We start from the raw sequence: 15,692 nt of genomic DNA, 5'->3' as shown, positions 1-15,692 counted from the left end.
AAAATTAATATTACTCACTGCAAGACATAAATATATAAAAAGGCACGTATATCAATCATGTCACATATATAATTTATATAAGGAATAGAAAAAGAGAAACAATTACAACTCGACTGATTGTACAAACTACTATTACAACAACACTAATAGCAGTATGTCTTCCCAGTACGCACAATTACTATCTCAACAGATTGTTCCACGGAAAGTTGTTCCCACATCTAAGTGAGGGAATAATCATATAACACTGCACAACAGTTAATATTAATAGTTAATTATTAACTGTCACACATTCAAATTGAAACAGACATAGTTAGTTATCCATAAATTGAACTTAATTGTATTTTTTGGAGTAGTATTAGGCTAACAAAACAAGTATTGGATACCTGATTTAGTGTTGACTTGGTCACGTATACTGTGGCACTAGAGCAAACTGACATCGTGATTAGTAATACCTAATAAAAACATGGCATCTTCATTACAAATACCAAAAACTCTGAAGCAAAAAAAACATAATGTCTGTTTATTCCGGAGTTTTGTAGACTTATTAATAACAATCACCTTCACAGCAAAAGAAAAAGAAAAAACAAAAAGAAACGAAAAAGAACTAACGAAAATATTTTTATACGTACGTTTCGCGGTAAAAAATAAAAAAGTAGAGTTTATTATATTTTCTTTTTTAACTTGTAGTTATGCGGAGAATCAAGGATGAAGAATTTTTTCGAAATATTTTTTCGAAATATTTTTTTTTTGCCAGCGATCGAATTTGACAACCCCTCTCAATTGAAAAATTTTTATTACGGCTTTTGTGATAGTTCAATATATGGTGTCTCTGCAAAAACATAGTACATACCCGAGTACCTTTCCCATGGATGTAATCACTCGGACGATAAATGTATTAAAAATAAATGAAAAACGGAGATTGGTTTTTTCCTTTTTTTTTTCTTATTATCTTTTAACACTTGTCTGCAATAAACTGAAACACATTATATTGTAGACAGAATGTGAAAATTAAAACTTTAAAATTTTTTAATTAATAATCAAATTTTTTATAAATCTGTCTTCAACATTATGGTGAAACATAGTGACAGAAAATATATTATAGCACTTAATACTATATGTAGTGACGTGGATATTTAAGTTGGAAATGTTTTTCTATTAACCCAGGGGAAACAAACATCAGCTATGAAAATTTGATCAAGAAATAATTTTTTCCAAAGTATATAAACTGGGTGAACTCATAAGATGATCTGCATTAAACTTCTATCTCTCAAGTTATCATTTTACTCATAAATAAAATAACACAATAATACTTTTAATACAAAACAACACAGAACCTCAATTCAAATTAAGATTTGAAATGTATGTGGAGTCGTTTAAAAACACGTTTGCTGTTGATGTCTTGGAATATTTCAATTTGGTAACGATTGAAGAAGAGATTCCAGATATTAATGCTGTTGAACAAAGAGTGAACCCATCAGATTGTTCAGTGGAAACTAAAAAGGAAAATGATGTACAAGAATCTTTCCAAGTTAGCTCAGATTTTGAGTCGTTAAATAACGCAGAGAAACCAATAGTCGATATTGAAGCGGGTTCAGCAGATCAAGAATCACAAAAACAAAAAACCGTGGAAGAAAGAAACCCATTTCTATTAGAATGGGATGATCCAAGTGATCCTGATTTCCCAGTTAACTGGTCTAAAAAGAAAAGAGGTGCTATTCTTCTACAAATTATGTTATTAACAAGTGTGACATATATGGGTTCGTCAATTTACACACCGGGTCAATTGCAAATCCAAAGTGAGTTCGGTGTAGGGCATGTTGTAGCTACATTAAATTTATCATTATACGTTCTAGGATATGGTTTAGGTCCATTAATATTCTCACCTCTATCTGAATTTTCATTACTAGGTCGTCAGCACTTGTACACAGTCACTTTATTCATTTTCACTATTCTACAAATCGGATGCGCTACTGTGCATAATTTCGGTGGTCTAGTAGTTTTACGTTTTCTTAGCGGGGTGTTCTGTTCGCCATCCCTGAGCACCGGTGGTGCTTCTATTTCTGATATATTGGCCCCAGAGGTTGTCCCATTGTTCTTAGGTTTATGGGCAGTTGGTGCAATTTCTGCACCAGTGTTAGCTCCATTATTGGGTGCTGCCATGGTTGTTGCTGAAGACTGGAGATGGATCTTTTGGTTTCTATTATGGCTATGTGCATTCACATTAGTTTTACTAATGCTATTCATGCCGGAAACTCATCATGGCAATATTTTGTATCGTCGTGCAAGAAGATTAAGGAAGCAAACTGGAGATGACAGATGGTCCACTGCAAGCGCAGAGAAAGAGAAAAAATTAGAATTAGGTGCCTTCCTTTTAACTGCTGTTTACAAGCCAATCAAAATAATTATGAGGGAACCTATTATTGCAGCTATTGATGCATACATTGCTTTAATTTATGGTATTTTCTATTTATTTTTTGAAGCTTTCCCATTAGTGTTCGGTGGTATCTACAATTTTACATTAATCGAAAGTGGGTTAGCTTTCCTTGGGTTCCAGGTTGGTTGTGTGATTATCTATCCATTTTACATTATATTTCTAGCCAAATATATTGCTCCAAAAATGCAAAATCAAACTTTTGTTCCAGAAGATTTCTTGGTGATGACTATGATTGTTGCTTTCTTTTTACCAGCTGCGTTATTTATTTTCGGCTGGACCGCTGGTATTCATTGGATTTTACCAATTTTTGCTGAAGTTTTATTTGTGATCAACTCATTTGGTTTATTCCAAAGTACTTTCGCTTACATGGCCCTCAGTTTCCCTGATCACGTTGCCTCCGTCTTTGCTGGTAATGGTTTAGCACGTGCAGGTTTTGCATGTGCATTCCCATTATTCGGACAAGCCATGTACAATAACTTGGGAAGCGAGAAATATCCAGTTGGTTGGGGTTCGTCATTATTAGGTTTTATTTCTATCGTTATGAGTGTGATACCATTTTTGCTTTACAAATATGGTGCAACATTACGTAGTAAATCTAAGTTTACTGATTAGGTACTTTGCATCCGTATAACTATGATCATTCTGTCATCATATCCAAACATTAGTACTGATATACAATTTAAAATCATTCAATTTTAATGATATAATTCTGTCATCCTAGTTTATTCATATAAATAATATTCGAACAAATTTGCATTTTATATTTTTCACTATTTAATTTTAGATAGATAAATATAACGATATTGATTACCTCCATTATTATTTAGTTTGAAATGATTATGTAGTTTGTTGGAAACAGTTAATAATATAGCTATAGAATATTGTAAAAGTAAAAATAGTCTGTTGAATATTAGATTTAATTAGGTTGTTCGTGAATAAGAGTGATATGTTTTATTATTCTCGGTCACGATTTAAGTAAATAAATGATATTTAAAAATATAATAAATTTACAAGTTAATAAAGACAGTTTTAATTACTTTACATAGTCGGAAAAAACTTGGTATTTATTACAATAATTTCTGTCACAATCACGAAACCATTTCATCTTCGAAAGACATGTTAAATACATCGACTAATTTTATGTTCTAATTTGGATTGTGACGTTCGCTTATTTCAGTTATATGAATGACAAAACCAGGACATAAACCCTTTGATATGTTTCTGTCTTAATATGGCAGGAATATTCTTGTTGCGCTTTATCTTTTACAGCCATAACTAAATGTTATCAGACAATGTATTCCTGAAACCTTTAGATCTTATCTCACTGATAACTAAATGTTATGGTCAGATTCCTCATCTAAACATGTTTTAAGAGAACCCGAGCTCCATCTTTTTCCTCCTCGCAAGATATAGTAGAATTGTCTTTATCGTTAACAATCTTATCTATAGTTTCGATATTCAAAACGTTGGGAGTAATATGCTTTGACAAAGCGGGCAAGGAATTCGAAACGATATTTATTTAAAAAAAAAAGAAAAAGAAAAAACGCGTAGACAATTTATATTACTCTGCGGAATTATTTAGAAACAATATATGTGTTTTATATATATACCCTTAACGGCACTAACAGAGATCTTTTTTTCCGGGTAGGGTCACGCGAATTGAAAAGAGAGATCATGCGCTAACCACCTTAAAGGCCCGTAGAGTTTTGTTTTTTTCTCCATCGCCTTCCGTTCGATCCAGCCGGTCCGGTCCGGTAACGGAATCCGCAATCTTTTTGAATTTTTACAGAGATTGTCTGTACGATCTGGAATGATTTAATGGAAACCGTGATGGTTGATCGTACTCTCCCTGTTGTTGCTTTTAAACGTATTTGTTTTCTTGGAGACTACTGACTTTCCATGGGAAATGTTTAGCATACTAGAAGGAAACGCTTTCAATACGTATACGTATGCCGGTTACCCACTGTCGTGTTGGTTGTTTGTTTGACGAGACAGCTTTTAGTGGACTAAGAAAAATTGTTTTGAGAGAAAATATGGTAGAAAAAGATCAATAACTAATGAAGGGTACATACAGACAGGTCATCCCATAGTGGTATTTTATGCCGTTTTAGTATGGTATTGACTTGTGTGATTAGGGTCATCGTACTCTATAATGTTATTAATACTGTGACGGTTCTGGCTTCGGTCATGCTTGAACTTGTCATTGTAGGTAGTGGTAATGTTAATAATGCGTTGTGGCGCATGTTGATTTCTCACAACAAAGTTGTATCGGATCTCGTACAGCCAAAGGTCGTTGGCAATAATAAGAACGTAGTCGCTACTACGAATAATTCTCCTTATTTTTATTCTCAACAAATTACGAAATTTTATCCATTCGAAGTAAAAAGGACACGGTAGTGAGGATGGTTACGTACCTTTGTGAAAATTAATCATCATTATGTTAACTGTAAAATGACACACTGCGCTGCTTGCTTTTTCTTCTCGTGGCTTACATTCTCGATCTTTCTGCGAAGTCTGCTTTTCTTAAGTTTCGAGTATCTGTGGCATATGTGTACGAAATGGGGGATCACTGAGGTATTCCTCTCAATAGCATAAAATTTCGGTAACACATGCACAGATATTAGGCGAACTGATGTAAAAGTTGTTGTGTTTTAGTTGTTTGTTTTTGAAACTAGTGACTTGTTGCTAAATTAACAAAGATTAATGTGGTTTTTTCTTTGTATGGACCAATTTGAAAGATTGTGTGGCATATCTTATATGTATTATGCTAAAGAAACGAAAGAAATCATGAACGTATGATGTCTGACACAATTGCGGCTAGTTCCGCAATAAATGTGTTTGAGATGGCATGCTGTATTTCATTTATCATTCTGAAAGTTGTACAATCCAACATTGTAAATAATATCACTTATACTGGCAAACTGGGAGTTTAATTGTGATAATAGACTTAAAATGTAGCATATTTGAAAAACATCAGAAATAATGGTCACCTCAAAGAGAAGGCACCTTCTGGGATGGAATGGTCTCTTTGAGACATGAGAGTCTGCATCATTGCACATAACAAGCACTTTGTTTTCCAGCCATGTAAGATAATTCAAACTGTCTTAATCAACTTGTATAATTAGTATATTCTACATATTATTTATTTCATACAGATCCCCACGAAGAATTATAATATACTACTACTCTTAACAATGAATAATCAATTAAAATCTAATATTCTACAAGATAAGATCTGGGGGCTTAGGAGTACATTGCCTGATATCTTTTAGTTATGGCTGCAAAAGATAAAGCGCAACAAGAATATTCCTGCCGTATTAAGACACAAACATATCAAAGGGTTTATATTTCTGTTTCTGTTATAGATAGTATAGTTTGGGCAGAAATCTAAAATAGAAGACTATATGAGAACTTGTATTCTAATAGATATTGTTTTTATTTACACTGTTATTTTGTGCAGTACGGACTCTTTACGTCAACAAAAACATACCAAGAGAAAGTGTAGATGCAATTGGCACGGCAAACACGAGTAGAATTCAATATTATCTTTTCGTCATTTGTTTTTTTTAATATTTTACTTTCTTTTTTCATCGCACACTTATTACGAGTTGAAATAAGAATTCATGACAAACACACACATTATCGACATTTTCTGCACATTATCTCCACGTACGGTATTTACTGGTTTTCTCCTGCAGGCGTATCTTTCACTTAAGTGAAAATTCTCGAGAGAGAGATTAATCGTGCCCGTATACAGGGTTTTTTCCTTACATTGGTAAAACCATTGCATATCGATATCGATCTACAATAGCCAAGAAGAAATGGTACAATAGTGCACTCTCGATTCTTATTTGTCAATTACAAACAAGCTTTTTTAGGAAATAACTTCACAAAATTTTATGATTTCGTAACTTTATATTTACATTTTTTTACCATTCTATTATTGTGCAAAAATATTTGGTAATTCAAATCAATATTTGATCTTAGATGGTAGTAGTAAACCACACGAATTTTATATTTCTAATCATAATCATTCTCACTATTTATTACCTTATGGATCTTAATAAAAACATAAAAAATGTATGACAGAATAGCCCCAGTTCTCCCTATTTACACATCGTTTTCTTTCTTTTTGCTTCTTATCAATAATTAGCAAATAGTAATGATCTTTCATTTCATACTTTTTTTTTTCAAGTTTCTGTTTCATTCGTTTCTGTCTTTTCGTACTTATTATAATGACTAACTCATAAAACACATTAAAAAAACTTAAAAAATTTCTCAAATGTTAATATACCACATTAGAAAAACTTTTGAAAAATAAATTTTCATTGAATAAGATTTGTTTCGATCCTGTAAATATAAATATAGCTTGGCTTTTAATCATTTTAATTTGTGCTTTAAAAGCAACTATTTGTATGTTTTTTATTACTTCTCCATCTTCTTATAAATATTTTTCTTTTCTTTAAAAGTGAACTAGAATCCAGCAATAGATAAAAAATATAATCTTAAGACAATGTCGTCAGAAAAAGAGTTCTCTGACGTGACCGTACATGCATCACATCCTAGTGAGTATAAGTATGACGCTATTTATTCTGGCGAGAAAGAACTAGATAGTAGCCATGATGTTACTTTCAATATAGATGACAAAGTCGAAAACGACACTAATGAAGAAGAATTAGATGAATTTGCCGTAGATGATGAAGCGGATCCATACAATGACGAATGGGGATACGTTGAACCAACAGAAGAAGAGATGGCCACTTTAAAGCACGTAGCAGGTCATATCCCTTATAGATGTTGGTTAATCGCAGTCGTTGAATTATCGGAAAGATTCTCTTACTATGGTTTATCTGCTCCTTTCCAAAATTATATGGCCAATGGTCCAAACGATACTCCAAAGGGTATCCTACAGTTAAATACTAATGGTGCTACTGGTTTATCTTATTTTTTCCAATTTTGGTGTTACATTACACCAATTTTTGGTGGTTACATGGCCGATACCTATTGGAACAAATATAACACTATTGCTGTAGGTACAGTTATCTATATCATTGGTATTTTCATTTTATTCATCACTGCTATTCCAAGTATCGCTACCAAAGAAACTGCTACCGGTGGTTTCGTCACTGCCATTATTTTAATTGGTATTGGTACTGGTATGATTAAGGCTAACTTATCCGTTTTAGTTGCTGAACAGATTCCAAAGAGAAAGCATAGAGTCATTACCACAAAGAAAGGTGAAAGAGTAATTGAAGATCCAGATATTACTATGCAAAATGTTTTCATGTTTTTCTACTTAATGATTAACATCGGTGCCTTATCCGTTTTGGCCACTACTGAATTAGAATCTCATAAAGGTTTCTGGGCTGCTTACTTACTACCATTCTGTTTCTTCTGGATTGCTGTTGTTATTTTAGTCATGGGTAGAAATAGTTATATTATTAAACCTGTGGGAGATAAGGTTATCTCGAAATGTTTTAAAGTCACCTTCATTGTATGCAAAAATAAATTTAATTTCGATTCCGCTAAACCTTCCTTAAACCCAGAAATGCAATACCCATGGTCTGATAAGTTTGTTGACGAAATCAACAGATCCATTAAAGCTTGTAAGGTTTTTATTTTCTACCCAATCTATTGGTGTGTTTATGGTCAAATGATCAACAATTTCATTACTCAAGCTGGTACTATGGAATTACATAACATTCCAAATGATTTCTTACAAGTATTCGATTCTATTGGTATTATCGTTTTCATTCCAATCTTTGAAAGATTTGTGTATCCAACTATTAGAAGATTTACTCCATTGAAGCCAATCACTAAGATTTTCTTAGGTTTCATGTGTGGTTCCTGTGCGATGGTATGGGCTGCTGTTTTACAAAGTTTCATTTATAAGGCTGGTCCATGTTACGATCACCCAATGGCATGTGGACCTGAATATACTAACATTCCAAACAGAGTCCATGTTGCATGGCAAATTCCTGCTTATGTTATTATTGCTTGGTCTGAAATTTTTGCCTCTGTTACAGGTTTAGAATTTGCTTATTCTAATGCTCCAGATTCCATGAAAGCCTTTATTATGTCCATTTTCTTATTCACAAATGCTATCGGTGCTGCTTTAGGTGTTGCTATTTCCCCAACCTCTGTCGATCCAAAGTATACTTGGGTTTTCACAGGTTTAGCAGTTTCTTGTTTTGTTGCAGGTTGTTTGTTCTGGATCTGTTTCCATCATTACAATGACATAGATGCCGACATGAAAGCTATTGACTTTGTTGAAGATGATATGATTAATGCCTCTGGTGATGTCGAAAAGACTGCCAGTTCTGGATTCTCTACTGTCGAACCAATCATTAGTATGAGATCGGCCAAATCATTATAAAATTTGTAAACCTATTTTGAATAACCCTTTTATTTTAATTTTTATACGGTTAATGTTAATTAAAATTAAACAAAAGGTCAGCATTTTCTCATGAGATAACTTAATAATTCAAATGAATTACAATGATTCCTTTAAATTAAAACCAAAATAATGATATTAAATAAAAAAACATTGTATCAAAACATTGTATCAAAACATTTTGATAAAATTCCGCAATCTATAATAATGCAATAGTTCCGCGATATACACATAAGTTTGTTATGAACATACTATAGATCCCTCTTCATAATATACTTATATATATAATTAATAATTTAATTAAATGTTAGTAATGAAATAACTTTAATAATATAATAAGCACTCACTTTCAAACACTATATGTATATGTAAATCATTGTTTCATATACGAACTTTTTTTACTTCCCTATTTCCGTTTAGAAGAATTGCTAAAAATACTACTAATATAAAAGAGATAACAGTATTTTATGCATCTCCCAATTCTCTTAATACTCTTATTTATTTACAGAAAAACTATCAAATTATAAAAAATCCCATTTCTTATCGTAATTAGATAGTTGATAAGATCCGTAAGAATAAACCGAACCTATTGGACAATTCTATTTTTTTTATCAAAAAGAAGTCAGTTTACTAGTGGCAATGTGCAAAGTTGTTACATCAGCATTACCTCAATATAACAAAAATATAAGAGGTAGGAAGAGAGTCACCAGTAATATCCTAACAGAATTTAAGATTAGAAATCTACAGCATCATAAAAACAACTATCACGCTTATGATTGACAATTATCTATGACGCAGACTACACATCTACACGTTTACACGTCACAAACCGAATGCATAAACCTAGCCATTCTTCCGATATCAAAATACACCACTATCACTTTACATAAACTGCAGTTTGCAGAAACTTAACCTTTCATCGTATTTAAATGCATACAGCTATATATATATATCAAATGAAGAAATAGCATTGAGTCACATACTGATCGGCAATGATTTCACCGTTTCAAGTTTCAATTAATTGGTGCTTCCAAAAGTGGATTTATTAAACAATTGTGACTCACTTTATATCCCATATAACGAATTGTTGATAAGCCTTGTTGTATCGTTATGGAATTAAACACATGCGTGCTTAATGAAAACAAATAGAGATTTAGTATATTGTACATTAGATAATCTGTATGCTGCACAGTTTTAATTTAAAATAAACAAAGGAAGGATAGGTTTTCACCTTAAAGGAATAATGAATATTTTATTTATTTTACATTAAGTAAGTTTCATATGAACCCGAAACGAGGCATGGTACTGTGCAATGTTTGAATTAATACAATTGTTGCTTTAAATGTATGCCCCAAGTATCTCAATAAACATTGTCAGCCATTTCTGTTTGCCTGATATATACAAAAATATATAGTGCTCTTACCTTTGACGTCCGTGGAACTCAACAACATCTCAATTGATAGGCAAATGTATATATATATGGCTGTTACATTGGATGGATACAATACTGTTAATGTTCTTTATCTACCCTTGAGTTAGCTTACGCTGAACATCTACTTATCATTCCGTTTATATAAAGCCTATTTTTCGTCTTTTTGTGCGGTTTTCAAAAATCAACAGGATTCGCATCAAAGATATTCACAATTTAAATTTTTTGGTCAACTGATCTACTGATGACTTTTTTTAAGGGATTGAGTATCGATAATAACTTATTAAATTATCAACATTAAACTTGTAATGAGCATCTAGTATTGCAATTTATAATCTTTTTATCTTGAAATTTGTTACATCATGTTTGTGTTTGTCAACAGGAAGTACCAATACTTTAATAGCACCTTCTTATCTCGACTGAATTTTATTTGGCACTTTTAACTTAATGATTGATCGTTGCATGTCATATAAGGCAAACAAAGACGAAAAGTAATAGAATAACATAGGTTCGGTTATAAATATTGTTATATTTACATCTTTTGTTTGGTTTTATTTATTTCTGTTTCTGCAGTATGCCATTTGGATTCACAGGAAGCATACAAAAGAAAATACTAGCATATATATTAAATAAGATATCCATACTCTCAAATGTTGATTTATCCGATGTTGATATTTCATTAGGGCCAAACTCTAAATTTACATTCCACAAAGTTAAATTAAATACAGATGATATCAAAGTTACTAATTTCATAGTACAAGAGGGTTCACTGGATGAACTAGATATTCAGTTGACAATATCTGCTGTTTTGAATATCGTTGCTCGCAACATGACCGTAATAATTAAATCTGAAAAAGATCTCCTGCACTCAGTAACAGCAAACCAAGATGATGGCCAACTCTTGTTTTCTTTATCCAAAAGTTTGAACGATTTGACAACGTCTATGATGTTACAACTTCCCACAAGCTTGGATTTGAATGCACTAGAAGAATTTAATGAATTCGAAGATGATACAGTGCGAAGTAATGATGCAACAGATACAGAACTTGCCCAAACTTTGAAAAGAACTCTTAGCACAACTACTAATGACAATAGTGGTCATTCAAATATTGATGGTGGCAATGCAAATTCCAAAGGAACACAAAGTACTTTACAAATGATGAAGAAAAAAGTTTTGAGTAGCTTTTTGTCGAAATTTAAACTAAATATTATTGATGTTAAAATTATATTCCAGTTGGATGATGCTAATGAAAATTATTTGGAAATAAAAGTTGATGATATATTGTTGACAAATGATGAGATGGGGACAAGAGAACTAACATTGCAGACATTAAAAATTTATAATGCAAGGAAGAACAGCTCCAAATATTCCGGATCACCATTAGCTCAAACATCTATGGTAGATTCGATGTCTATGTATATGAGTGCAATGGAGACTTTCGAAAGCACAACCTCGCTTAAAAATAACAGAATTTCTTCATCGTCAATTATCGAAGCTGCCGAACAAACGATTAACATTTTAGAAATACTATCAATTGAAGGGCTATCATTAAAATTAACTGGATTTAATGCAGTCGATGATTTTAAATTTTTAAATTCCTCATTAACAGTCAAAAAAGTGTCATTATACTATTATAATCTTCTGAATTTGGAACCGGCATTATTCACATTATTACTTCGAAATATATTTGCATGTACCGAGAAGGAGAATGATTCTAAAGTTCAATCTCCAGAAAAATTTTCAAATTATAGAAGATTCCAACAAGAACAGAATATCTCAATATCTGTAAATAAGTTCACTCTTCTTCTACTGGACTTTGAGTTAATGATAAGCGAACATCTTTCACTGAAGTTTGAGAATTTTCATTTGTCTTCTTCAGAATTTGATGAATATGAGATTAATATTCAATCATTGGAACCAGTAAAAGTAGATTCAAAAATCCAAAAAAAGAATAATGATTGCAATAGTGTAATGGATGTCTTAAAAATAAAATATTCATCCAATAATGCCATCATTGATGTAACTAAAGATTTAGAATATTATTTGGATAAAACTGCAATATTAGATATTCTTAGCGCTTATATTAAAACTAACGCATTGGTTGAAAGGTATAGAAAGGTAAATTGTTATACTGCATTATCATCAAAAGCACCATTAAATATTGAGCTCAAAACGAAGACAGTTAATATTTATCTGCTGCTAGATAATGAAAAATTAAAATTTGAACTTGCACCAATACAATTTACCAGTTCTGATACAAAATTTCAATTAAATAACATCGAAGTTTATAGATGCTTGATTAACAATGACACAGATCATATACTAACAATTAAAAATATTGAGGGAAGGAACAGATATCCACCGATTCAAATACTATCTCAAAATACTTCATTTAAAAAGTCAAGTATATTTACTAACCTTTTGCTATCAATTGATGGTTTCTATATAAAGGAATCGTATCCAAAGCTTCACCGTACAATTAAAGAATTTATGTCTATGGCTTTTGAATATGAATCTACTATACCACAGAGAAATGATAATGTTAATCATAAATCATGTAAACGTAGTGTTAGAGTACTAAATTGTTCAAATATTAAATTAAGGGAAACAAAAAATGCTAATCTGGTTTTAAAAATAAAAACAGTTCAATTAGATTTGCACCAATTTTTAAACTCGAAGTTTGGATCCTTGAACCTATCCTTAAAAGAAAATGAAGTTATTGTTAATGAAGATGGAGAATTAAATTTATGCTCCATAAAAGTAACAGCTTCACGACACTTCGACAATTCATCATATTCCCTAGTGAAAAGTATAGCAATAGACTCAAATACTTTACCTGCAATAATCGTGAATAAATTATCGACAAATAAAATACAAATAATTATGAAAAACATGGAATTTGTTTTTTGTGCTAGTTTTATGGAGTTATTAGAAAATCATAAAGTGGCGCATGAGCATGAGAAGCCTAACCATTCAGTTAATGAAAAATTAATAATCGAAGCAAGAATGACCTACTGCTCTTTAATATTAAAACCATTTAGGATAAAACCTGCTCTATTAATATTTTTTAACGATATTCATTTAAATTACAATACTGCAAACAGTTACCTAAAATGCAATTCCACTGAATCGGGTATTTTTCTTATTGACGATATATCTCAACTAAAGAATAAAAAAAATACATCCAATAGTTGTCTTTCGGACTATTATTATAATGAAGGATTTATTAATATAGGTAAATTTAACTTATTATCGGCTCAATTAAAATTTAAAGATAATGGATCCCTCATAAAAATATCATCAGAGCTTCTCCAACTTTCGCTTTGTTCAGATTCATTTCATACTTTATTATTTTTACTTATTGATTTTAAAATCCCTTTAACATTCCCTGATAATTTAAAATATAAAAATGATTTTGCGAAAAATATCAATACAATGAAAGACGTAGATCAATCTTTTTTTGATCCATCAAAAATTAGATTACATACAGATGTCGATAATATTCAAATAGACAATGATGGCGTGATAATTAATGAATTTCTTGATCAATCTTATCCTAGTTCTGAGGTATATGAAAGTGGCATTGACGCACTACCTGAATGGGAAAGTACAACGTCATCCTTATTTACTTTAAGCAACTCATTGGAGTGTGAAGAAAATTATATGGATAATATTTCCAGTGTTCATTCAAGCAGGTCAACACAACCTGAAAATTTGAACATTGATTTTAATATTAACCGTATCTCCATTAAATTCTTTGACGGATATGATTGGAAATATACTAGGAAACAAATTAATAAAACGATCAATATAGTTGGCAATAAGGTCATGGAATCAGAACAAGTTGATGATACCCAAATACAATTACAGACTACTGTTTTTGATTCAATATTAATAGCAACGACTAAGTCAGATGTAGATAAACTTAAAACTACTGTAAATAATGATATCCAATCTGAGAAAAATCCCATTCAACCAATTAATAAAGCGAATTTGAAACCTTCGAAAATTCATAAAATAGCAATTGAAGCTGATTCAATATCTATTAAAGCTGTAGTGTTCTCTAGCATTACGCAAGAGTCAAATAATCATAATCCTATAATACTAAACTCTTTCGATATTTCTGTTGATAAATTTACAGTTCTGGATAACGTTTTAGGATCCACTTGGAATAAATTTTTAAGTATGTTAAGATATGAAAAGTGGCCTTCTTCAAAATCAATGCTTAATATTAAATATTCGTCAATAAAACCGATAGGGTCTCTGGAGGCAGTTGAAACAATAATAGATGTTGAAGCTGCTCCCTTAAGATTACATGTTGACCAAGGAACTCTCGATTTTTTATTAAGGTTTTTAGAATTCAAAGACCCAAGATTTGAATTAGTTGATGACTATCCAGAACTGACATTTATACAAAAATTTTCTTCAAATTCAGTTAAAATTGTTATTGACTATAAACCGAAAAAATACAACTATTCAGGCTTAAGATCAGGTCGCTCTGAAGAACTTGTAAATTTTTTCATTCTCGAAGGTGCTACTGTCACACTGAAAGCTATTAATCTATACGGAGTTAATGGTTTTGAACGACTGGGTTTTGCTTTGAAAGAGAATTGGGTTCCTGATATACTATCAAACCAGTTATCAGGTATCATTGGTGGAGTTAGTTCCTTGAAACCTGCTGTTACATTAGGATCAAATTTTAAGTCTGCTATAACAGTACCAGTCAGAGAATACCGGCAAGAGGGCAATGCCAGTAGAAGTATAAAGAAGGGTGTTAATATATTTTTCAAAACTACTGGTGGTGATTTCATCAGAATTGGTGCAAAAATGGTATCAGGAACCCAAACCATTTTGGAAAACACTGAAGAATTCTTTGGTGGTAAAGGATCTGCTGGTCGAATATATAGTATTCCTGAAACAGTGGTGAATTTTGATTCTATTTTAAAAGAGGATCAATTGATTGGAGGTAGTAACCCTAAGGTTAGAAATCGTGATCCTAGCGCTCTTGTTATAGATTCTACTAAAACTGAGGACGGATATCCAAGAGTAATAAGTCTATACGCAGATCAACCCTTAAACGTCCATCAAGGTTTAGAAGAAGCGTATCATGCATTGGAAAAGAATCTCTATATTGCATACGATACCATCAAGGATAAGACTAAAGTCAGCAATGGAGAAAATGATTTTTCTATAACAAACGATTATGGTCCGAAATTAACTGCATTATCAGCTGCAAAAGCTGCTCCGATAGCAATAATCAGACCATTGATTGGTGCCACTGAAGCTATTTCAAAAACATTATTAGGTATTTCAAATCAATTGGATAAACAACAACATTTGAATTACGAAGATAAATATAAACCACAGATCAGGAAATAAGATTATCGAAATCAAAAAGAAATCGCCAATAAGGAAACAAATTCACATATATGCA

General features: G+C 31.6%; 3 protein-coding genes across 3 annotated transcripts; all 3 read left to right on the top strand.

Annotated features, from left to right (window-relative positions):
• Positions 1 to 1,357: 1,357 nt before the first annotated feature.
• On the top strand, positions 1,358 to 3,046 carry TPHA0O02010 (MFS transporter; the record flags this gene model as incomplete). Its single annotated transcript, XM_003688553.1, has 1 exon — positions 1,358 to 3,046. The coding sequence occupies one exon, from the start codon at positions 1,358 to 1,360 to the stop codon at positions 3,044 to 3,046; it is 1,689 nt and encodes a 562-aa protein (XP_003688601.1).
• Positions 3,047 to 6,947: 3,901 nt separating this feature from the next.
• Positions 6,948 to 8,810, top strand: TPHA0O02000 (uncharacterized protein; the record flags this gene model as incomplete). Its single annotated transcript, XM_003688552.1, has 1 exon — positions 6,948 to 8,810. One exon carries the CDS (start codon positions 6,948 to 6,950, stop codon positions 8,808 to 8,810), a length of 1,863 nt encoding a protein of 620 aa, XP_003688600.1.
• A 2,021-nt stretch (positions 8,811 to 10,831) lies between these two features.
• On the top strand, positions 10,832 to 15,637 carry ATG2 (Atg2p; the record flags this gene model as incomplete). Its single annotated transcript, XM_003688551.1, has 1 exon — positions 10,832 to 15,637. One exon carries the CDS (start codon positions 10,832 to 10,834, stop codon positions 15,635 to 15,637), a length of 4,806 nt encoding a protein of 1,601 aa, XP_003688599.1.
• Positions 15,638 to 15,692: the final 55 nt, after the last annotated feature.

The sequence above is a fragment of the Tetrapisispora phaffii genome, chromosome 15 (genome assembly GCF_000236905.1).
Source record: "Tetrapisispora phaffii CBS 4417 chromosome 15, complete genome".
Lineage (NCBI taxonomy): Eukaryota > Fungi > Ascomycota > Saccharomycetes > Saccharomycetales > Saccharomycetaceae > Tetrapisispora > Tetrapisispora phaffii.
Note: the sequence above shows the minus strand (reverse complement) of the source record. Positions and strands in the feature narration are given on the sequence as shown.